The sequence below is a fragment of the Polyodon spathula genome, chromosome 37 (genome assembly GCF_017654505.1).
Source record: "Polyodon spathula isolate WHYD16114869_AA chromosome 37, ASM1765450v1, whole genome shotgun sequence".
NCBI lineage: Eukaryota > Metazoa > Chordata > Actinopteri > Acipenseriformes > Polyodontidae > Polyodon > Polyodon spathula.
The window spans coordinates 1,016,571-1,040,529 of NC_054570.1; the positions used below are offsets into that span (position 1 = coordinate 1,016,571).

The 23,959-nt window shown below is 46.0% G+C and overlaps 1 protein-coding gene across 5 annotated transcripts; it reads left to right on the forward strand.

Moving 5' to 3' along the window:
• Positions 1 to 120: 120 nt before the first annotated feature.
• On the forward strand, positions 121 to 16,431 carry LOC121304212 (amyloid-like protein 2). 5 transcript variants are annotated; one of them, XM_041235207.1, is made up of 17 exons: positions 121 to 308; positions 7,854 to 8,027; positions 8,541 to 8,670; positions 8,959 to 9,071; positions 9,676 to 9,863; positions 10,053 to 10,258; positions 10,469 to 10,599; positions 11,744 to 11,818; positions 12,188 to 12,346; positions 12,545 to 12,673; positions 13,483 to 13,582; positions 14,255 to 14,479; positions 14,591 to 14,617; positions 14,793 to 14,857; positions 15,241 to 15,306; positions 15,734 to 15,877; positions 16,106 to 16,430. In XM_041235207.1, exons 1-17 carry the CDS (start codon positions 243 to 245, stop codon positions 16,202 to 16,204), a joined length of 2,097 nt encoding a protein of 698 aa, XP_041091141.1. In that variant the 5' UTR covers positions 121 to 242; the 3' UTR covers positions 16,205 to 16,430. The 5 variants fall into 5 exon arrangements, with proteins under 5 accessions (XP_041091141.1, XP_041091139.1, XP_041091142.1 ...); XM_041235205.1 differs by having other exon boundaries at positions 16,103 to 16,429; XM_041235208.1 differs by having other exon boundaries at positions 14,594 to 14,617; positions 16,103 to 16,429.
• Positions 16,432 to 23,959: the final 7,528 nt, after the last annotated feature.

The window sequence follows — 23,959 nt, forward strand, 5'->3', positions numbered from 1 at the left end:
TATGACTCTCGTATCTCTTTGTGCATGGGGATATGTCGAGGTAAGAGAATACATAGACTTATATAATCTTATATATCGTCCTAAGAGAGAGAGAGAGAGAGAGAGAGAGAGAGAGAGCGATCAGAGCCAGGCTCCACTCTGACTCTACAGTCAACCCGAACACGCCGCAGAGCTACTGCACACAGACAAGCATCTCTTTGACTGGGATAAACTGGTGTAGACTGGGAGTACAGACAGCAAACATGGGGCGGAGTGTGTTCTGTCTTGTTATGACTCTCGTATCTCTTTGTGCATGGGGATATGTCGAGGTAAGAGAATACATAAAGAATATATATATATATATAGAGAGAGAGAGAGAGAGAGAGAGAGAGAGAGAGATCCTGTAATGGAGGATTTAATGATATGTAAAGTGTATGCGTATCTTGAGGGATCAATAGGAAACCTACACAGATGTGTATGTATGTATTTATGCATGTACTGTATTCCTCTTTATGTCCCTACTCGACAGTGCGCAGGTGTGAGTAGATTTGCCTGAATAGAGAGTGGCCTCCTCGGTAATATTATTACTGAGATGCGTAGGTGCTGATCAGAACACCGCAGGAGGCTAGCAATAGCAAGATCCCTTCTCGTCCGATAATGATTTTAAAACTTCATGCCAATCGTTTTGTAAACAAAATGTTATTCGTACGTGTTCTGTATTTATTTCTCTATATAAAAACAGTCTAATTATTCATTCAAGTTGTGTTTTATTTCATTATATCTATTATCTATCTATTATATCTATCTATCTATCTATCTATCTATCTATCTATCTATCTATCTATATATATATATATATATATATATATATGTTAGGAAGCAGCCTGATCTAAATGGCTCTTAATGTCTCCCTGAGTTCTTTTCTTTTCCCGCAGTCCTTTTCCGTTGAAGCCCATCACTCTTATTGAAGTGTGAATAATTTAGAGCACTCTGGGTTGTGGTGTGACCCGGGCTGTCTTGTCTGAGTCTGGGAGTTTTGATGCTGTAGTTGAACCCTATAATATGTGGAGGACCAAATGCTTAACAATGGAAGGCTTTAATCAGCTGCCCAGCGTGAGAGCATCGCATGAAGTGTAATGTAGTGTGTGATGGAAGATCTCTTTAATCCAGTCTCTCAGTCTGATGGGCTGTGTGTGGATGCTGTGCTTCTCCTCTTGAGGAGCTACAGAAAGAAAGGTTTGCGTTTCATCAGTTTGACTCGTGCGTTCCCAGTTCTGCGCCTCTGGGTTTGTGTTCTGATGAGCGGTGCTGTGCGGTGACAGTAGATCTCAGGCTCTCGTGATCTTGACTGAGGAGCACGCCGTGTGATATGTGCTGAGCTCTGATCACGCTCCCTCCTCCCAAAAGAGACCCACGCAGAGCATGACACCCGACGCGTTCATCCCCTGTGCGATGCTCGTCTTGTGTTTATACTTGTAATGATCAATGACATTCTGTGTCAAACATACAGATTCATAATTTAACAAACCATCCTTCTTCTTCTTCTTCTTCTTCTTCTTCTTCTTCTTCTTCTTCTTCTTCTTCTTCTTCTTCTTCTTCAAGCAAAGCACATAAATAAATTAAAAGCAGTTGGTTGTCAATAGCCTACAGTGGTTGTGTGAAAGCGATAGCAATCCATCTCCTATCACCCCCAATCAACCCAAATCCATCTCCTATCACCCCCAATCAACCCAAATCCATCTCCTATCACCCCCAATCCTATCACCCCCAATCCCAAATCCATCTCCTATCACCCCAAATCCATCTCACCCCCAATCAAATCCATCTCCTCTCACCCCCAATCAACCCAAATCCATCTCCTATCACCCCCAATCAACCCAAATCCATCTCCCATCACTCCAAATCCATCTCCTCTCACCCCCAATCAACCCAAATCCATCTCCTATCACCCCCAATCAACCAAAATCCATCTCCTATCTCCCCAAATCCATCTCCTACACCCCCAATCAACCCAAATCCATCTCCAAACCCCAAATCCATCTCCTCTCACCCCCAATCAACCCCAAATCCATCTCCTATACCCCCAATCAACCCCAAATCCCCCAAATCAACCCAAATCCATCTCCTATCACCCCCAATCAACCCAAATCCATCTCCTATCACCCCCAATCAACCCAAATCCATCTCCTCTCACCCCCAATCAACCCAAATCCATCTCCTATCACCCCCAATCAACCAAAATCCATCTCCTATCACCCCAAATCCATCTCCTCTCACCCCCAATCAACCCAAATCCATCTCCTATCACCCCAAATCACCCCAAATCCATCTCCTATCACCCCAAATCCCTCTCCTCTCACCCTTCTATCCAAGTCTCAGCTGCCTTGTCCTTCCATGACTGTAATTAAGTTTCAGGGAGATGCAGCTTTAATTCACTACAGGAGACAAGGACAGTGTGTTCTCTGTGGCGGGGGGGGGGGGGGTGAGTGTGCGTGTTTCAGCTGGTTAAACACGGGAGTTTATTTATCATACTGGCCATGTCAGTGTTTGATTTTTCTATCCGTGTTGAACATGCGATTTGAGTGGGATAAGCAGATAACAGTTGAGAGAGAGAGATAAATAGAAAGGTACAGTGGAACATGACCATGGTAGAGATTTTGCATATGAAGGTATACAGTGATGAGACTGAGAACAGCTCTCGTTTCGTATTGCGCTGTTTTACTTTATGATCAGGGCCAAGGGATTGAACTTTTATGCCACCTGCGTTTTCAGAACACGTCATTCCTTACCTGCTTAGAGTCTCCTGTTACATGTGTGTTCTGTTTAATTATCTGCTGCTGTGTCAGCTGAGGTCGTCTCTAACCAGGCGTACTGACGACCCAATCAATAGGCTTTTCGAACCAAAATGTGTGAGGGAGTGGTTTTGGAAGTGAACTAGGGGTGTGCTGCTTTAATTGCTGCCCCTCTGCAGCTGTGCATTAGTAAATGGAGGGGGGGAGGGTTGCAGTTGCACAGCATTAACTAAACAGTATGGCTAGTTTTAATGTGATGTCATTTCCGTCCGATAAAATCAGGGTCTGCTATATATTATAAAGACATTTCAGATGGCTGGATCTCATCAATATCAGGGTCTAGTGCTGTATATTATAAAGACATTTCAGAGGGCTGTGTCTCATCAATATCAGGGTCTAGTGCTGTTATAAAGACATTTCAGAGGGCTATTATAAATCAGGGTCTAGACATTTCAGAGGGCTGGATCTCATCAATATCAGGGTCTAGCGCTGTATATTATAAAGACATTTCAGAGGGCTGGATCTCATCAATATCAGGGTCTAGCGCTGTATATTATAAAGACATTTCAGAGGGCTGGATCTCATCAATATCAGGGTCTAGTGCTGTATATTATAAAGACATTTCAGGGGGCTGGATCTCATCAATATCAGGGTCTAGTGCTGTATATTATAAAGACATTTCAGAGGGCTGGATCTCATCAATATCAGGGTCTAGTGCTGTATATTATAAAGATATTACAGATGACTGTATCACATCAATATCAGGGTCTCCTGTTTATTTGAACAGGGTAATCCATCCTCTTTATTAAAGTGCATTATGTCACAACCAGAACGTGTTGATCTGTTGATCAGAATCAGAACGTGTTGATTACTGCTGCTCTTTTAATTCTGGAGCGGCATTTACATAAAACACTGAGCATTCTGGACAAATCCAGGGGCAGGTGATGTCCAGCTCTGTTGTGGAATGATGTGTGTGGAGAAGAACAGAAGGAAGGCTGAGGGGCAGAGATGGGAAGAAGGACTAGGATAACAAGTGATGAGAGAGAGAGCGAGAGAGAGGGAGGGGGGGTTGCTTAGAATTCTGTGGAGAGCTGGTTGCCTCGGCAACAGGGTAGGTAGCAGCACTCCTGTGGGAGGAGTTGCCATGACAACCAGCCTCACTGGCCAGGAGATGCTGAGAACATTGGCAGTGCAGTTTAGAGAGAGAAAGAGAGAGAGATAAAGAGGAGAGAACTTTAATGCAACGACATGCCTTCTCTCCTTCAGCATGGAAAAAGAATGATAGCCCCTGAGAGAACTAATTAAACATTTAGTGAAAACAGAATTTAAAATGGGCGGGCAAAAACAGGCACCAGTTATCTTAGAGGCGCGTGGAGCTTGCGGCTGCATTAGTCTCAGACACATGTTCTGGTGAGTCCCATCGCTAAGTATCAAAGCAGCAATTGACTTCAACAGAAGCCTTTCAAAGGAAATGTATTAGACAAGCCCAGAGAGTCTGACTCCCCTTTGTGCAATTTATCAAACTCTGGAACGCGTTACATTGTGTGTCTCGAATCACCGTGTATTTACATAGGCGTGATACAGCAAATGCATGTGCATACAATGCTGTCATGCATAGCTACAATGTATTCAAAGTCTCTTTTGCATGATATAAGTGCACAATTTGAATCAGAAAAGGGTTAGAGTTATTTATCATGTATCCAAAAAAAAAAAAAACAGGGAAATTCAAAGAGTGTGAAAGAAGATTATAAAGCCTGTGTTAATAAAGTGTCTGTGAGGATGGGTGAGAGGTTCTGACTCTCTGAATGCATTTGAAAGCAGTCCCGTCTCTTTTAATAAAGCCTTCGAGAGACGGACACGGTTGAGCGAAGATCCGGATCCCTGTTTGCTCTCCTTATCAAGGCATGCCTGTATGGAGAGCTCCAGAGAAGAGTAATAAATCAGTTATATTGAGATTGCGAGAGAAACTTGTGCTCTAGACCTAACACATGTTTGTATCTTCACAAGCCACTGTACACATGGCTCCTGGTGTACCATGGTGCGTATTGGTTCATGCCATCGCGACGTACGTCTGTGTGTTCAAATATCCCACTACCCTAAACAGATACCCACTGGCCATTGAAACATGAAGAATGAGTATGTTTCGGAACACGCACACCCATAGCAGGAGCCCCCCCAGCACAGATTGCAAGTGGAATTACCTTGAGCACCAAGACTCACGAGCACCGATCCAATGATTGAATTAAAATTCAAAGTGAATGAATTAACAAACCTGATATTCCTCCTGATCGTGCACTCTGCTCCTCTACCAGCATCGAGTGCGAAACCGAATCTCCTCGAAGGAAACTGGGCATCGATTTTCTTAGGGGGTGTGGGGGTGGGGGGGTGCAGCAGGCTCCCTCCTTGCGTTCCAGGAAGGCACTCAGCGCCGCTGACCTTCAGAGGTCCGAGCTGCATCTGCCAGGATAGGGGTTGTAGCAGCAGGGCGCAGTGCTGAAATCTGCAGTTTCCTCGCTGAGAAATGGAGCTTGTCTCTGAGACTGGGCAGGTAGTGTTAAATGAGTCAGAGTGCTTAGAGATGATGGACGGCTGGGCTTGCATTGCATGCATCCCAACGCTGTGCAGATGAATTGCAAAAACTGTAGGGTATTGGGGTTTCCTCGAAGACAGGGAAACCCTTATAAAAGTTTCCCGCATTAAATTCACACGGCCATTTCTGCCATGCTTTTTCCATGGTTATACGATGAGTTTACCATAGTTTATCATGTGTGTTTTTTAATATGCTTCTCGTACTTTACCATACATTCACTGTACTTTACTATGGTTTGTTTTTTAATATGCTTTACAATGCTTCCCTATGCGTTACCAGACCTCTCTGTGCTTTACAATGCTTCCCTATGCTTTACCAGACCTCTCTGTGCTTTGCAATGCTTCCCTATGCTTTACCAGACCTCTCTGTGCTTTGCAATGCTTCCCTATGCTTTACCAGACCTCTCTGTGCTTTACAATGCTTCCCTATGCTTTACCAGACCGCTCTGTGCTTTACAATGCTTCCATATGCTTTTCCTGACTGTGACCTCTAAAAATACAATCTAATTCTGATTTGGTACATGTCTACTGCCTTGCGATATTAGTGGAGAAAATACACCTTTTGTATTTGTGTATTCTGCATCCGAGCAGGGAAGAAAGAAACCCTGAAATGGCTTGTGCTGTGCCAGTAGGGTTAAGAGAGTGACGCTGGGATTTATTTATCCACTCAGTTATATGTTTATGTATTTGTTGCTTTTATTGCCTCCTGAAGTGACTCCATTCGATGGCCAGTCCTTCCTCCCTTTGCAGCTTTGATTTAGATCAGATTGATTTGAAGGGGTATTGATTTAAATCAATACCACGATGCCTGAAGGGTTAAATAGAAAGGATCAGCAGATCGTTACATCATTAGCTACACAGAGAATGACATCACAAGCACACCGATGGATTTAAATAGAAATGAGTGAGTGTGGTTACCATGGCATCAGAAGCCTAGATGCTCATCCCCTGTTTGTTTTGAGACACACTTTCCCTTGGCAAAGGCCTGCTTAAACACATCGAAACGTTGGGAAGCTGGATCTTCTGAGATAAAATGAAATCTATACAAAAGGGACACAGAGCCGCATGTGGTACAGTGCAGGAGACTTTGTAGAAGTTGTCTAAGATCTCTAATTAAAGCACAAAGTGGTCTAACATTTTCACACACACGTTCCTGTTGTTTCTATGTCACCAATCCCTGATTGAAATTCTCACCCACTGAGGTGTTTTCATGCAGGTGGGTGTATAAAGGATATAAATGACACATCTTGAGGTGTTTTAATACGTTTGTACTCTCCTGTATGCCAGATAAAGGTGATAGCCTTTCTGGGTTAACCATGGTAGTAAGCGTACTGTGCAAGGCAGTTTATTCTCTGTGAAATATTTTCTTCTTTGCTGCAGTGTCTTTACCTGCTGGTGGTTTTATCTAACGCTGGACTGGTACAATTTCGCTGTCTGAGGTGTTTCAGGTAAATCTAGACCCGGACAGGATGAGTTACGCCTTTGCTTTTAACCGTCTATAAATAAATCCATTCCCTGCAGTAAAGACCTGCAGTGTCTGGGGTTATCCATCACCGAAGACACCAGGAAGAATTATCTGATTAAAATGCAGTCCCAAGCTAAAAGTGAAACTGGGAAGGCAGTGCAGGGACCTGGACCTGTGTGTGCGTGTGTGTGCGTGAGCGCATATGTGCGTGTGTGTCTCTGTATGTGTGTCACAATAGCAAAGACTGTTCACCAACATCTATATGGGTCACAGCCTCAATAGTTTATAATTTAGCACCAAACAAATACCCTTGACATCAGTGGAGGATGACCAGACACTGTCATGTTTTATGTCCTAAAAAGGACATTGTGGCCTTGGAGAGAGTCCAACAAAGAGTGACCAGGGCTTAAAGGAAGAGCTACAAAGACAGATGGAGGTTAGAGGAAGAATTAATGGTTTGATTGAAGACTTTACAATCTTGAAAGAAATCGGACAGATTTCATCCTAGCCACACATTAACCAGAACAAGAGGACATACAGTTAGATATTAAGTGTGCTAGGACAGAGAGAGTGAGATAATTCTTTAAACAGAGACTGGTGAGGGAATAGACTGGGTTACCTCATCACACCGGTGAGGGAATGGACTGGGTTACCTCATCACACCGGTGAGGGAATGGACTGGGTTACCTCATCACACCGGTGAGGGAATGGACTGGGTTACCTCATCACACCGGTGAGGGTATGGACTGGGTTACCTCATCACACCGGTGAGGGAATGGACTGGGTTACCTCATCACACCGGTGAGGGAATGGACTGGGTTACCTCATCACACTGGTGAGGGTATGGACTGGGTTACCTCATCACACTGGTGAGGGTATGGACTGGGTTACTCAGTCTCTCTCTCTTTCTCTTTCTCAGTTCAATTTAAATATGCTATTGTCACGACAACAGCAGAAGTATTGCCAAAGCAATTGCACAATAAATAATAATAAAAATACAAATAAAAAGCTCATCCCTCTCTCTCCAGGCTCTCGCTGGCAATGCTGGCCCCGGTTTCGCCGTGGCAGAGCCGCAGGTTGCCATGTTCTGCGGGCGGCGGATTCTACACGTCAACATCCAGACGGGCCAGTGGGAGCCAGACCGGGCCGGGAGGCAGGGCTGCTTCACCAACCCGGCCCAGATCCTCAGCTACTGCCAGGAGGTGAGCTGAGTGCAGCAGGACCACACCCTGCAAATTTGATTCAGCTTATCAATGACTTTTCTTCTTCATGAGGCTAGCGGTTGATGAATATCCCGCTGGATCCTGATTCTCCTGGGATAGAGAGCTGTGAGCGGGTTTTCAAATCTCTCTTTATATATTGATAGATACAGACTTGGTTAGGGTTAATCAGGAAATGTAATCTTACTTTATGATTTTTACCTTGTTTTGATTTTTTTTTTCCCTCAAACAGCTCATTCTGTGTTTTGTCCCTTTTTCACGCAAACCCTTCAGACTGAACGTGGCATTTGAAAGAGATGCTCGGATTGGGAAATGCAATCACTAATATCTCCTCACCCCCACTTACCCTCTTGTGCATGGAGCGCAATGTAAATACACTCGATATAATGCTGTATTTATACCACTGTGGTGCTCTGGTCTCTAGTCCTTCTCATTCCCTCCACCTCCCCCCCCTCCATTTGTAATGCCCCCCTTCCTTCCCTTCTCCTGCCCCAGATGTACCCTGAGCTGCAGATCACCAGCGCGGTGGAATCCTCCCAGCCCGTCACCATCAGCAACTGGTGCAAGAAGGGCTGGGGCCCCTGCAAGAGCCACCAGTTCATCGTCCTGCCCTACCGCTGCCTGGGTGAGTGCGGTCACTCCTGCCCCTCTGCCCCTTCACCCCGTAATGTTAACAGTAATGGTAGCGAGACCTCGCCCCACAGATCTCGCCCGCGGTGCGCTTCTCCTTGTTCTGCTGTGTGTACGTCTCCAGTGTTGCTGGCCCTTAGCAAAGTTTAGCACAGTAAAAGCCTTGCAAAGCTTAATAAAGTACAGCGAAGGCAACGTGCAAAAATACCATGGGAAACTTTCACAAGGGTAAACGGCTGTCGATTCGTACATTTTTAACATGTCTTTTCACTCTGTCTCGCAGTGGGAGAGTTTGTGAGCGAGGCTCTGCTGGTTCCTGATCGGTGTCGTTTTCTGCACCAGGAGAAGATGGACTCCTGTGAGAGTTACATCCACTGGCACAACATCGCTAAAGAGGTCACTGCAGCGCTCTACCAACCAGCTCTGAGTAGCTAAAGGGACACCATTATAACAGTCTCGCACAGTAAAAGCATAGCTACATGTAGTACAGCACAGTGGAAGCATTGTAAAGCACAGAGAGGTCTGGTAAAACACAGGGAAGCATTGTAAAGCACAGAGAGGTCTGGTAAAGCATAGGGAAGTATTGTAAAGCACAGAGAGGTCTGGTAAAGCACAGGGAAGCATTGTAAAGCACAGAGAGGTCTGGCAAAGCATAGGGAAGCATTGTAAAGGACAGAGAGGTCTGGTGAAGCACAGGGAAGCATTGTAAAGCACAGAGAGGTCTGGTAAAGCATATTAAAAAATAAAAAAAACATGGTAACCTTACCCTTATAAAAGTCTCCCACAGTAAAAGCACAGCAAAGTGTAATAAAGCACAGTGCAAGCCTAGGTAAAGAGTTATAGTAAAGCATTTAAAAAAACAGCATGGAGAACTGTAGTAAATGCATAGTAACACCATGGGGGGAAAGCATGCCCAAAGTAATTCCCAAGCATTTCTGAAATGAGATGAAAGCTGTTTTATTTCTGTAACTGGATTCCGTTTCTTGCACAAACCACTCAGGCCTGTGGAACTGAGGGGCTGGACCTGCGCAGCTACGGCATGCTGCTGCCCTGCGGGGTGGATCGATACCGGGGGGTCGAGTATGTCTGCTGCCCAGAGAGGAGCTCCGGAGTCAGGCTAGAGGAGGCAGAGGAGCTGGGGAAAGAACCAGGGATTGTCACTGTTCAAACTGAACTGCAGAGAACCGGGTGAGAGAGGGAAGAGGGACTGGGAGAGCCACCATTACAACGCTTTTCCTCAGAGTTTCCTGATCAGCGTTTTAACCCTGGAGTGGAGACTTCCAGAGTCTCAGTCCACAGTCCTGACTAACTGAACCAGGCCAGCTTTGCTGACTCAACTTGGATCTTGTTTGTTTTTTTTTTGTTTCTGTGCTGCAGAGAGAAGGTGACCCCCCCAACCTGGGAGCCTGTCCAGCTGTCCCAAAGCCAGGGGAAGGGGGAGGGGGAGGGGGAGGAGAGAGACGACTATGATTACAACTTTGAGCCAAACCAGACCCCAGACTATCTGGACTCCTACTATGATCGCCTGACCGAGGGGAGCCGGGCCCCCACAGCTCCGAGCACTTCACCTCCCGAGGCTGCAGGTGAGCCCCAGCGAGGAGGGAACCTGTTTGCACCTCGGGGATAGGGGTAGGGGTTAAGTTTAGGGATAGTGGTATGGTTTAGGTTTGGGCAGAGGGAAGCGGTGTTCTTGTTGCTTGGGAAGAAAAAGGATTTTTGATCCATGGTTAGCACTCCTTTGAATGCCGATGGATTCCAATGCCACGGGTTTGAACGGTGGTTGTGTCTCCTAGCCGTCTCCACCCCTCGCCCCACGGACGGTGTGGACGTTTACTTTGAGATGCCCGGGGACAACAGCGAGCACGCCAGCTTCCTGCGCGCCAAGATGGACCTGGAGGAGCGGCGAATGAAACGCATCAACGAGGTGAGGGGGCGGGGCTTGTGAAAGCAGGGAGACTGACAGCCTCTCTCTCTCTCTGTCTCTGTCTCTGTCTGTGTCCCCTTCTCTCTCCATTTATTTCTCTCTGTCCCTCACCAGCTCCCTCTCTTTGTCTGGTGTTGTCTCCCTCTCTCTGTCTTCTCTTCCTTTGTGTTTCTCGCTCTCCCATTCTGTCTGTCTCTCTCTCTCTCCTGCTGGGTACAGACGCAGCTGGTGTCCAGTCTCCTGTTCTGAGGGGAGAGAGTGACAGGACAGCTTTGTTAATGTTTCAGGGGCTGCTAGATGGAGCTCTGAATAGATTATTACAGAGGAAGAGAGGGAGGCATATAGAGAGGGAGAGAATAGGAGGAGAAAGAGAGGGAGAGAATAGGAGGAGAGAATGAGAGAGAATAGGAGGAGAGGGAGAGGGATATATGAGGGGAGATAATTGGAGAAGGGAGAGAGAGGGAGAGTGAGAGAGGAAAGCAAGGATTGTGGAATGAGAAGAGAAAGGGAGAAGGGTTTGTTCTAATAGAGAAGGGAGAGGGGGAGAGAGGGAGAAGGGTTTGTTCTAATAGAGAAGGGAGAGGGGGAGAGAGGGAGAAGGGTTTGTTCTAATAGAGAAGGGAGAGGGGGAGAGAGGGAGAAGGGTTTGTTCTAATAGAGAAGGGAGAGGGGGAGAGAGGGAGAAGGGTTTGTTCTAATAGAGAAGGGAGAGGGGGAGAGAGGGAGAAGGGTTTGTTCTAATAGCAAAGGGAGAGGGGGAGAGAGGGAGAAGGGTTTGTTCTAATAGAGAAGGGAGAGGGGGAGAGAGACTCTCAGAGGAGCTGAGCTGCTGGTGAAGAGCAGCAGTTCTTCTCATCTGTCTTCATTAAGAAAGCGAAGCAGCAGGTCTAGCCGCGGGCTGCTCTATTTTGAGACTCGTGCAGCGCCTCCCATATCCACTTGGCAATTTTGTGCATTGAAAGTGACCTCTAGAGCAGCGACATTAGACGCTGTTTCATTTCTGTATGACATTTAACCCTTTCCGGTATGAAATCATTGAAAGTAGCTGAATAATAAAGTAGTTTTGGACACGTAATAATATATTTTTCATTTTTTGTTTGAACCGTTACCAGCCCCCCCCTCTGACCTGCTTTCTCTTTCTCAGATCATGAAGGAATGGGCTGAGGCAGACAACCAGTCCAAGAACCTGCCCAAGTCCGACAGGCAGGCTCTGAATGAGGTAAGGAGCCGGCCGAGCCCAGAACATTCTCACTCTGCTATGGGTTTAGGATTCCTGGGATAATTAAATGCACCCCCCCTGTCTCCTCTCTCCTCTCCTCCTCTCCTCCTCTCCTCCCCCTCCCTCTCCCTCCCCTCTCCCCCTCCAGGCAAGGGAGGGAAAGACAGAGGGAGAGGGGGAGAGGGGAGAGACGAGGCTAGAGGCTGCCGGGCGCCGGAAGCCAGAGATGGGGAAAACCAAGAGAGAGTAGAGCAGAGGGGGAGCCCAGGGGGAGGGGAGAGAGGAGAGGGAGAGGGACGAGGATTCTGGTCATTTACTTTTTGAGGACTCTCCTCTCCCCTCTCTTTCCTCTCTCCTCTCTCTCCTCAGCACTTCCAGTCAGTTCTCCAGACTCTGGAGGAGCAGGTTGCAGGAGAACGGCAGCGGCTGGTTGAGACACACTTGGCCCGAGTCGTCACAATGCTCAATAACAACCGCCGGGTGGCGCTGGAGAGCTATCTGTCCTCGGTGCAGGCCGACCCTCAGCAGGTAAACTCCTCCTTCTCTCACACCCCCTCTCTTCCCCCTCTCACACTCTCTCTCTCCCTTTCTCATTCTCTCACACTCCCTCTCCCCCTCTCTCATTCTCTCACACTCCCTCTCACAGAGAGAGGGCGGGGGGGGAGAGCGAGAATGTGAGAGAGTGTTGTGAGGGGGAGAGGGAGACTCTCTCTGTCTCTCTCTTAGCCAGAGCGAGTCTTGCAGGCTCTGAAACGCTATGTCCGCTCCGAGCAGAAGGACCGCAGACACACGCTGCGCCACTACCAGCACATCGAGGCCGTCGACCCGCAGAAGGCAGAGCAGATGAAGTTTCAGGTGACTTTCATCTTTCACAGTGTCCCAGGCACAAACACTAGCCCTGCTGCTGCACCCGCTCCTGGGGTTCAGAACGCCCCTCAATGAAGTCTCTGAAAATGAGTAATTCTGAACCCCAGGACTGGGTGCAGCAGCAGGGCTAGTGTGAGTTTCTAACCCTGCTCAAATTCCTCATTGGAGATATTTCCCAGATGTGCCTGGAAGTGTTTATCACCGCGCTTGTCTTTCGAGTGAAGAAACCCTCCTAGCCTTGCTAACAGTGACATTCTTCTTCTAAATATATGTGCAGCTTTGATTAAACAAAGGGGATCGTTTAATAGCCCCCCTCCCCTCCCTGAGCACCAGGCTCGGGGACTCCCTGTCCTTGCGCAGCGCTGCGTGCCAAATGTTCCATCAAAGAGTCTTTATGACTCTCTAGCTGTTGTTGACCAGAGAACAGAACGAGGACTGTAGTGAAATCCGTCCTGCTGCTGCATTGCAGCTCATCATTCTGCTGCTGCTTCTTCTACATGGTGACCATACGATCAGTTCCCTTTAAACCTCAGTGTGTCACAGTCTTCTCCACAGAGCGAGGTGTCTGGACTGATAAGGGGCATGATAAAAGCTGCTGAGTTTCTCTGACTCCTTGCTCTCTCTAAGCCCCGCCCCCTCTAATTGTCGTCGCTCTCATAAGCCACACCCCTCACCCTGACTCCTTGCTCAATCTAAGCCCCGCCCCCTCTCATTGTCTTCGCTCTCGGAGGCCCCACCCCTCACTCTGATTCCTTGCTGTCTCTGAGCCCCGCCCCCTCTCCTTGCTCTCTCTGCAGGTTTACACCCACCTGCATGTGATCGAGGAGCGGATGAATCAGAGCCTGGCTCTGCTCTACAAGGTGCCCAGGCTGGCCCAGGAGCTGCACAATGAGATCCGTGAGTCTGCATGGTACATTATATTGAAAACTCTTCAACAAGTTTCATACAGTGAAAGCATGGGAAAGCACTGTAAAGACCAGTGAGGTGTGGTTAAATATATTACCTTTGTGATTAAGCATTATTAGGTTCTGAATGAAGCTCTCCCAGCATGCTCTCCTCTGAGGTTCTGAATGAAGCTCTCCAGCATGCTCTCCTCTGAGGTTCTGAATGAAGCTCTCCAGCATGCTCTCCTCTGAGGTTCTGAATGAAGCTCTGAGGAATGATGCTCTCCAGCATGCTCTCCTCTGAGGTTCTGAATGAAGCTCTCCAGCATGCTCTCCTCTGAGGTTCTGAATGAAGCTCTGAGGAATGAAGCTCTCCAGCATGCTCTCCTCTGAGGTTCTGAATGAAGCTCTGAGGAATGAAGCTCTCCAGCATGCTCTCCTCTGAGGTTCTGAATGAAGCTCTCCAGCATGCTCTCCTCTGAGGTTCTGAATGAAGCTCTCCAGCATGCTCTCCTCTGAGGTTCTGAATGAAGCTCTCCAGCATGCTCTCCTCTGAGGTTCTGAATGAAGCTCTGAGGAATGAAGCTCTCCAGCATGCTCTCCTCTGAGGTTCTGAATGAAGCTCTCCAGCATGCTCTCCTCTGAGGTTCTGAATGAAGCTCACCCAGCATGTTCTCCTCCTCAGAGGAGCTGCTGCGCTCCGAGCGGGCCGACGCCAGCGAGCTCATGACCACCTCGTTCTCGGAGACGCGCACCACAGAGGAGTTCCTGCCGATGGACAGCGCGGAGGTGCGGGACGAGGAGGATGATGATGACAAAGAGGAGGAGGGGCAGGAGGAGGCCCTTGAGACCAGACCCTACCCCCTGCTCCCCCACGTCGCCCAGGACTCCCCCCACAACACAGACCAGGGTGAGACTCTTTTTCTTAATGCTGAATAACTGGTGTCCTGGCGTGACCTCTTTGCTGACTCTCTGTCTCTCTCTCTCTCTTCTCTCTCTGCCCGTGTCAATGATGCTGCAGCAGAGTCTCAGCAGAGCACCAAGAAAAGTGAGTTCACAGAGAGAGCCGAACACTGCATGCAGGTTACTGTCAGCTGCTTTGTTGTTTTGTTATTTTACCCAGTCTAAGCCTCACCGCAATGGAAGAGCCCTCTCTGTGATATTCGTTCTGACAAATCCACTGCCCGGTCCAATGACTCTTTGCATGTCTCTCTCCTCGGTAGCCTCTGCGATGGATGATTATGACTACTCTACACTAGAGAAGGCCAACTACGACTACGAAGAGAAGGTAACTGGAATGTGGCTGTGCATTGTACGCTCAATTTGAACAGTGTACATACATACATACATACATAGACATATAAAATATGATAATTGTTCATATAATTAATGCAATAAATGTGAGCTATGAGCAGGGCAACTGGATTAGCACCTTGACAGGGTGACTCGGCATCCTTTTAGCATGGGTGTCTGGCACCACCTAGTGGATGTCAGCAGTATTGCACCTTGTGTTGGGCAGTAATAAAATGTCCGATGCTGGAGCAAAAAAAAAAGACAATTTAAGGGTTAAAACGCACTTGCCAAGTTGTGCACCCCTGAGCTCTGGGATGTGAATTTACTGCACCCCTTCTAATCCCGTGTGTGCCCCCCCCCCCCCACGTCTCTCCACAGGTCAACACCACCGTGGCTATCAGAGAAGTGGTTTACAGATCCTCGGATATCCAGAGAGACGAGCTGGTGAGTCTCTCGCTCTCACGGCTGTGGCTGCCTTTCCACTGTCAATGACTGGCTAATGATCGCCCCGAGGCTGCTGAAGAGTCTTTGTTTGCATGTGACGTGTATGACTAACACAGGCTGTAGTTTACGTTCTCAGGATTCTGTTAATCTGGCTGTTCTGAGGAGAGTACGGGAGAGAATTATCTTTTGCAGATCAACTCCCCAGGAGGTGGCAATGTTTTCCTCCTAGTGTGAAGAGGGAATTTAAAACCACGTCATGCAGACAGAGGGGTGGGCTCGTGCCTTCTTCGGTGCTCTATTGTTAGCAGGCACAAGCCCAATGTCCTTGAAGCTTTACCTGCTAGTCTGTCACCCTGCTCTGTGTTGGTCTAGCATTAGGAGTTTTGCAATAGAGACCCTGACCGTCCCCGCTCCCCGTATCTCCCAGGAACCCGACGCCTTGGAGACCTTCAACCGCGGCGCCATGGTGGGACTGCTGGTGGTGGCGGTCGCCATAGTGATGGTGATGGTGATCAGCCTGCTGCTGGTGCGCAGGAAGCCCTACGGGACGATCAGCCACGGGATTGTGGAGGTGAGCTAGGAGCAGGGCTCCACCTAGTGGATAGGTGGAGTGTTGCAAGTTATTATGTACAGTCGACCCTGTCTCTTATTATAAATCATGTTTTAATAATACACAGTTACTGCTGTTATCCGTGCCTGATTCAATATACATTACAAATTAAATGTTCTGTTTTTTCTTATATGGTGTTGGTTTGTGATTGATTTCCACACTCTCTTCTGATTGGCTGTTTCCCAGCAGGTTGACCCCATGCTGACCCCGGAGGAGAGGCAGCTCAGTAAGATGCAGAATCACGGCTACGAGAACCCCACCTACAAATTCTTAGAGCAAATGAACTGAGAGAGGGGCGGAGTCAACGGCCACGCCCACAGGAACCATCTCACAGCAGGAATAATACATGCTTTCCCCTAGGGACGTATCCAAACTCCCCCGCTAAACGAAAAACGCAACACTCTCGTGTGGAAACAGGCCTGCAATTTCTCACGTTCCCTTATTCATTTTACTTTGTTCAAGTTACATAAAGTTTATATATATATATATATATATATATATATATATATATATATATATATATATATATATATATATATATATATATATATCCAAATAAACTTGCAAATGACAATGCATGAAAACGTACTTTTGATGTATGCATAGACTTGCAGAAGAAAGTGTGGTTCTAGCATTCGTTTTATTTCAACATTGCTAAATTAATTAAGTCCTGCCTTATCTTTACAAGTTCATTTAGTGTCTTTTAAAAATGATTCTCCTGCTTTAATATATACTTTATACTTGGGTGTCGTCCTAATTTAACTGCAGAAGCAGCAGATATTTCCAGACCTGCGCTGTACCGTCCGTGGAGACAAGGGGGCTGCAATGAAGCAGGGCGATTCTCACCGCACCATTGCGACCTGCGGACAGCAGATCAGTGTGCAAAAACCGCAAACATCCCATCTTCAGATTGGGATGCATTATTATTATTATTATTATTATTATTATTATTATTATTATTATTATTATTACTGATTTAACTCATGAAGGCAAATGAATTTGCAGAGAATCTGTTGCAATAGGGTGGCTATATTTTGTTTATTTTTTCCTCCTGTTTTTGTTCTATACTGTAGATGTATGTTTCTTCCAGAGCCCTTTCTGTTTGTCTCTCCCGTTCTGTGCTGGCCTCTTGAATTTCGCTCCTGGATTCAGTGTCTGTATCTTTTGACTGTCGTTGGTATCTTGTTAGATTGTAATGGAGGGTTACTGTAACATTGGAAATCGTGGCTCGTGGTGTTCTCCCTGCAAGGATGTCTCTCTGGTGGGGTTTTTTGTGAACAGCGTCTCTGTTGTTGTGATGTTTACAGACCTGTTAGGGCAGTTTAAGAGTTTTTTTTTTTCCCCCCAGTTCATTTTTTCAGAGACATCCAAAGGCGTTTTAAAATAGATAAATAAATAAATAAACAAACACAATGATCTGCAAGGCCATGTTTTGTTTTTGTTTATTTTTTTAAATATATTTTGGCCCCTATCTAACTTTGACCCCCACCAGCAACACCAGAGCATTTGGGGTCATGGAACCAGAGTGGCTGGACACGATTTTGATGAAAATGATTTTTATTTCTTTATTTAGTTGCAGTTTTTATGCTTCGAATCGCCTAACCTGAGACCCCTGTGCTGAGTAGAGGGAGGGGAGAGGAAACAAATAAAAACATGGCTGCCACAAATAGACTGTTCAACCAGCACGGGGGAATGTATCAATCTGACAGACTGTGCACTGCAGTGTACTGGAAATGAGTTTAGATTGTAGCTTTTTTATTTATTTCTTTTTTTTTTAAGAGAACTGTTTAGTTTTGAGTTACCTAGTGAGGAAATGTTGTGGCCCGGTCTGCATTCTGCAGCCTGGGACTAGAGTCGTTTCTGGATCTGGGGGAAAGGGTATCAGACATGGAATGTTACTTATAGTTTGAAGCTGTGTTCTGGTGGTTGCGTACCCCTTTCTTTCCGCTTCTTTTAATTCGAGTCAACGTTACAATAAAAAACGTCTCCCCGTCACATGGTCCTGTTAGAGATGGAAGAGAAAGACTCTGCAATGTTATTTGTCACAGATGTCAGTTCGGCATCAGCTCCAGTTGCATCTTTTTATAATTTCTGTTTCGGGGACTGAAATTTACATCGTTCGGAGGACAAACGGTCAAAGCTGTTTTGTGTATTTTTTTTTTTAAATGCCAACCATATGTACCTTCGCGCCTTGCCTAGCAGTATGTTGAATAGTTGAATGCCTGTCGTGTGCCCCTCCTATCTCTCTGTGCCGCGGTTGGCACTGTGCTAGCTCTCCTGTCACAGGCATCACGGTGGAGAATAGTCGACCCTATCCCATTGTACAGGTTTCTCATACACGACCGTGTTAGCAGTTCTCCTAATAGACTGTGTGTGTCTGTTCTCAATGACTTTATTGCATGATCAGTGTGTGTTTTTATTGGAGCCCAGGATCCCTGTGGGTTTTGTAACAAAGCCAGGTTGAATTTGGCTGCCGTTGTTTTTCGGAGGGGGGGTGGATTCCTTTGTGTTAAAACTTCTGATTTGTGTAGAAACGTGTTCTCGACGCCTGCTTTGAACTGCTAACAACAGAGCAGATCTTTATTAATATCACCTTGGTACCTGTCAGTATATTTGTTAACCCTGTACGAAATTAATAAAACAAAAAGAAACGAAAACAAAACTTGAATATATAAAATCTGTCTTTTAAAATACCCCTGTGTCGTTGTGCCTTCATTCTGAGATGACTGATTTAGACTTTTCGGGTCATGCTGCTGCACTGAATGTGTGTGTGTCACAGCATTATTCTTGTAGATCGGTCTGAAGAGATTATGATTATTTCTATTGTGAGATTAAACTACCACTTTCACCCTATAGAGGACAGCATTACCCCATACTGAATAATAGCAGCTGTGAGCAGTTTAACTAAATTGTAAACAGAGATGTTAAGATTACTTTTTTAAAAAGGTAATATACTATGGATTACTGATTACTTTCTACAAAAAGTAATCTGTTACATATTACGGATTACTTTCTTATACAAGTAATATTTTACTGATTACTTATTACATTTATATTACTTTACTAATCCCCACCACTAGAAAAAAACTGTTTCAAGGACACAGACCAGCCTTGACTGGGACGCTACATACTGAAGTGCACAACAGCTCAGCTACAGTAGGGGGCACTAAACCTCACTTCATAGTTGCACTGAGGGCAGCCTCCGTGTATATCTGTTGTTAGGAGGCTGCCTGCCTCTGCAGCAACGGGAAGACAAATCTCATTGAAGAATCAGTCTCAGTGCTTGGGCTCGGAGCAGAGGCAGCTGCTGCTGGAGGCCAGCGCTGCACACTCACAGCGAGAGTGAGTAAGTCACTGCTCGTAGGGTCACTATGAGGTGTAGCGCTCCCGTTGTTCAGCCACATTGGTTTACTTAGAAAAACGAAATTACCAGGAACTGTACAACTCAGCAGCGCCCCAGGGCCGCCCACGTCCCACTGAGATCGACAGCGTGGCTGCTTTAGAAGTGGAGTGTCCCGTTCCATTGCAGGCTCTAGTGAAAAGACTGCAGGGGCTGGTCAGGGGTGAGGGGGGGGTGGGGGGGTAGATACAGGATCATCTGCTATTATTCCCCACAAACTTTGCTTTTGTGACCAGGACAGTGATCTTTCAAAATATCACTATTTCCAATGGGAGAACGGGCAAATGTGTGTCTTTTCGTTCACATAAAGTCAGAAAAAAACAACATATGAATCCAAATTAACATGTATTTATACTAAAGTAATACAAAAATGACTACAAAAGATTTAGAAGTGAGTAGTTTTTCGAGATTTACCATTATACTGTATTTATAGTATTTTCAGAGTTTACCATGGATTACCAGAGTTTATCATGGATTATCAGAGTTTACCATGGATTACCAGAGTTTACCATGGATTATCAGAGTTTACCATGGATTACCAGAGTTTACCATGGATTATCAGAGTTTACCATGGATTACCAGAGTTTACCATGGATTACCAGAGTTTTCCATGGATTATCAGAGTTTATCATGGATTATCAGAGTTTACCATGGATTGCCAGAGTTTACCATGGTTTCTTTAAATAAGCTTTACCGTACCTCTCCGTGCTTTCACTGTGCTTTATTATACTTTGCTATGCTTTTACTATGGAAGGAGCTAAACTTATTTTAGTAACACTATATATTTTTGGCTCTTTTAAGTCTTTTTTGCTAATCAGAGACCAATGCTGCAGAGCTAGCAACTGTGCAGAAATAGACTCTAAGCCTTTGATTACCAGAGAGCCTATTTCAGAAATGAATTGGAGCAAATGACAATGTTTGGTAGTGTAGCCTCTGAAATCGTGATGCATAAGAGGTGTCTCCTACATTCACGACTCCTCGGGTGCAAAAGGGGAAACGAAAGGTTTATTCGATTTGCCAGGGCTGTGCTTTTCACCCCTAGAGTTTCTAGCTGTGCTTTCCCCTTGTTGCAGAGGGGAACCCCCCACCCCTCACCTAAGGCAGTCCCCTCCTGCAGCAGGCTTGTGTCATCCTGTGCAGACCCCCGGCGCGCTGCCCCCCCTCTCCTCTGAATGTGTCGGGTGTTTTCAGCGTGCTTCCCCCCCAAAGCACCGAGGCACTCAACACTCACAGCGCAGCCCTGTGGCAGGCGACGCCTCTCTGTGTGGGAGCTACCAGTCCAGCACCGGCCCCCTCAATTGCACAGCTCTGTTCTGTTGTTTACGTAAGGAGGCACAGCATCACCTGCCTGGTTTACTTTCTTTGCTCAATAGCTTTATGGCCAGTGTGACCGACGGGGGTCAAAAATGAGGCAGAGGAGATTAGATTATAGAGAGGAGGTTTACATATAGGGTTACAGTAGATTATAGAGAGAAGATTTACAAGTACCTGGCTTGGTTGCTATTGGTTTAAATGTGCCTGGTTTGGTTGTTATTGGTTTAAATGTACCTGGCTTGGTTGCTATTGGTTTACATGTACCTGGCTTGGTTGCTATTGGTTTACATGTACCTGGCTTGGTTGCTATTGGTTGAAATGTACCTGGCTTGGTTACTATTGGTAGCTGATTATTAACCCCTTAGTCCAATGCCTGCCTGGATTTTGCTTGCTGGTGTATTAAGAGCCTGAAACTGCATGCCTTTACTGTGTGGGAGCTGGTTAATACAGAGGGGTGATGAGAACAAGCTGGTCCAGAATGCGTTACTCAAACCAGGACACCAGTGTGTCGGCTTGTTGTTATCAGTTCTGGAACAATTTTCTCAACTGTAGTTTTTTTCCATTGTCACATGCCATTTCCTGAGAGTGAAGGAGTGTGTGCGTGTATCAGCATCCGTGCGGGCGTGCGGTGTGTGTGTGTGTGACCTCAAATCTCAAGGCAGCCCCCCCCCCCCCCCCCCACCCTCTGTCTCTCTCTCTCTCTCCCTCTGTCTCTCTCTGTCTCTCACTCTTTCTCTCTCTCCCTCTCCCTCTCCCTCTCTCTCTCTCTGTCTCTCTCTCTTTCCTCTCTCTCTCTCTCTCTCTGTCTCTCCCTCTCTCTCTCTCTCTCTCTCTCTCTCTCTCTCTCTCTCTCTCTCTCTCTCTCTCTCTCTCTCTCTCTCTCTCTCTCTCTTCTCCCTCCCTCTCTCTCCTCCTCTCCCTCCCTCCTCTCCCCTCTCTCTCTCTCTCTCTCTCATCTCTCTCTTCTCTCTCTCTTCTCTCCCCTCTCTCCCCTCTCTCCCTCCTCCCCTCCCATCCCCACTCCTCTCTCCTCTCCAGAGGGAGAGGGAGAGAAGGAGAGAGGAGGAAGGGAGGAGAGAAGAGGGGAGTTAGCTCTCTAGGAGGGGAGGTCTCTGGGAGGGGGAGGAGGGAGAGTGGGGAGAGGTGTGGTGGAAGAGAGAGAGAGGTCTCTCTCTCTCTCTCTCTCTCTCTCTCTCTCTCTCTCTCTCTCTCTCTCTCTCTCTCTCTCAGCTTTGAACTTTGTGTTTCTTTGAAGCGTTCCTTTCAGATGTGATTCTCAGGAACACGAAACCAGGTCTTACCTGCTAGGAGACCGCTTAGGTTTCCTTTTCTCACTCATTCATAAATCAGAGGGCCTGGAATCATTCAAGGAGCGGTAAACTCATTTCTGTCTCCTCTCTCTTTCAGTATCTTTTTCTACAGAACTGCAGTTCCATTCATGTGTATTATTCACACTGGGTGTCATTGCAGCTGAATGAGGCATACTCAAATAGAGCTAATGCAAATCTCAAATGTTAATAAAGACAGGCTTAGGCGATAGTCCTGGGTAGATGATACAAAAGTAACAAGCTATTAAAGTGATTGTAATTCCATAAAAAATACATAGGAGAGACAGGAACATCATTATAGAAAGGAATACAGAACCGCCAATCAGATCTAAGAAATAAAGAAAAGTTAATAAAACAATAGTTCAGCCCTTTACAAGGAACAGGAATAAAATGAATTAGATTATGTATAGAATAGAAGAACTAAAGAAAATAAATGGATACATAGACTCGATATCAAGATGACTGAAGGTTTAAATAGAAAGGAACAGCAGATCGTTACATCATTAGCAACATAGTGAATGACATCACAAAGAGAAATAAATGCGTGGTTACCATGGCATCAAAAAGCCTATAAATACCTCCAATGTTTGTTTTCAAGCTTTCCCTTGACAAAGGTTTGCTCTTTGAGTGTGCGAATGTATCGGAAATTGCTTCAGTGGTTCTGATTTGTTGTTTATGTGAAAGATGTCCACAAGAAACACCTGCGCCACGATTGGTGCCAACCTGGCTGCACTGTTCCAGCACTAGACCCAATTGACAGTGTTTTGGCAGGTGTTTTTTTTTTTGTTTGTTAGCCAAAACCCTGTAACTATTCTTGTGTTTTACAAACACAGAGATTTCTGCACCCTGAATTATTGTGGGGCTCGTTTTTCATCGTCCCAAACCACAGCAGTGAGAAGGGACAGTCCCCCTGTACTGTTAAAGCGCTTTAAAAAGTATCACCCCACTTTGTTCTTTTTTAGCACTCATTTCCTGCATGCAAACTCAAGGAAAGCTGTTATATCTCTCAGCTATCTCCTGGGGGAATCGGAAAATCATTGTACATTGCGTTGAGTAAGCGTTTGAAAGCCTGTGGTTAAAATTCAAAGAAAAAATAATGTTGCTTAATTAATATTTCCATTATTTAAATCGAGCGGAAACATTGTAACGCGATAGATTAATCTGAGTTTTAACTTTATAAAATTTAACTTTACTGAGTGTAGCTGCTTGATCTCAGAACTTTGTCAAGTTGGGTCTCAAAGGATCCCAGTGATTCAGCATCAACAACGTGGCTCGGTTTCCCTTGGAAACTCTCGGTAACCGTGGTAACCTATAATAATTTTTATTTTTATATAGCATCTTTCCACCGTCACAAAGCGCTTTACAGAGGCAGGCTGTGACCTGCGCATTATATGCAGGGTCACTTCCAATAGGAGGTTGATTTAACATCTCATCCGCAGGACGGAGCACAAGGAGATGAATTGACTCGGTCAGGGTCTCACACAGTTACGAGCCCAGGACTTTAACCACTGGACCACACTGCCTACTATTATATGTTAAAAGGGTTAGGGATAGGGTTATATCAGGCAAAAATATAAGTGCATTGTAACTGTGCCTAATAACATTGTAATGATGTGTAAGCACATGTGTCTTTACTGAGTAACTACCATGTAAATACACAGTAACTAGAGATACTATAATGTCAAGTGTTACAATAATTCTATAGTGTGAATTGCAGTTCTCCTGGACATTCAAACCAATGCCTCCTTGTCCAGTAACTAGACTCGCTTCTGCCTGCTTATTCATCTCGATTGTGGGGTTCTGCCTGGTCTTGTTCATCTCGATTGCGGGGTTCTTCCTGGTCTTATTCATCTCGATTGCGGGGTTCTGCCTGCTTATTCATCTCGATTGTGGGGTTCTGCCTGGTCTTATTCATCTCGATTGTGGGGTTCTGCCTGCTTATTCATCTCGATTGTGGGGTTCTGCCTGGTCTTATTCATCTCGATTGTGGGGTTCTGCCCG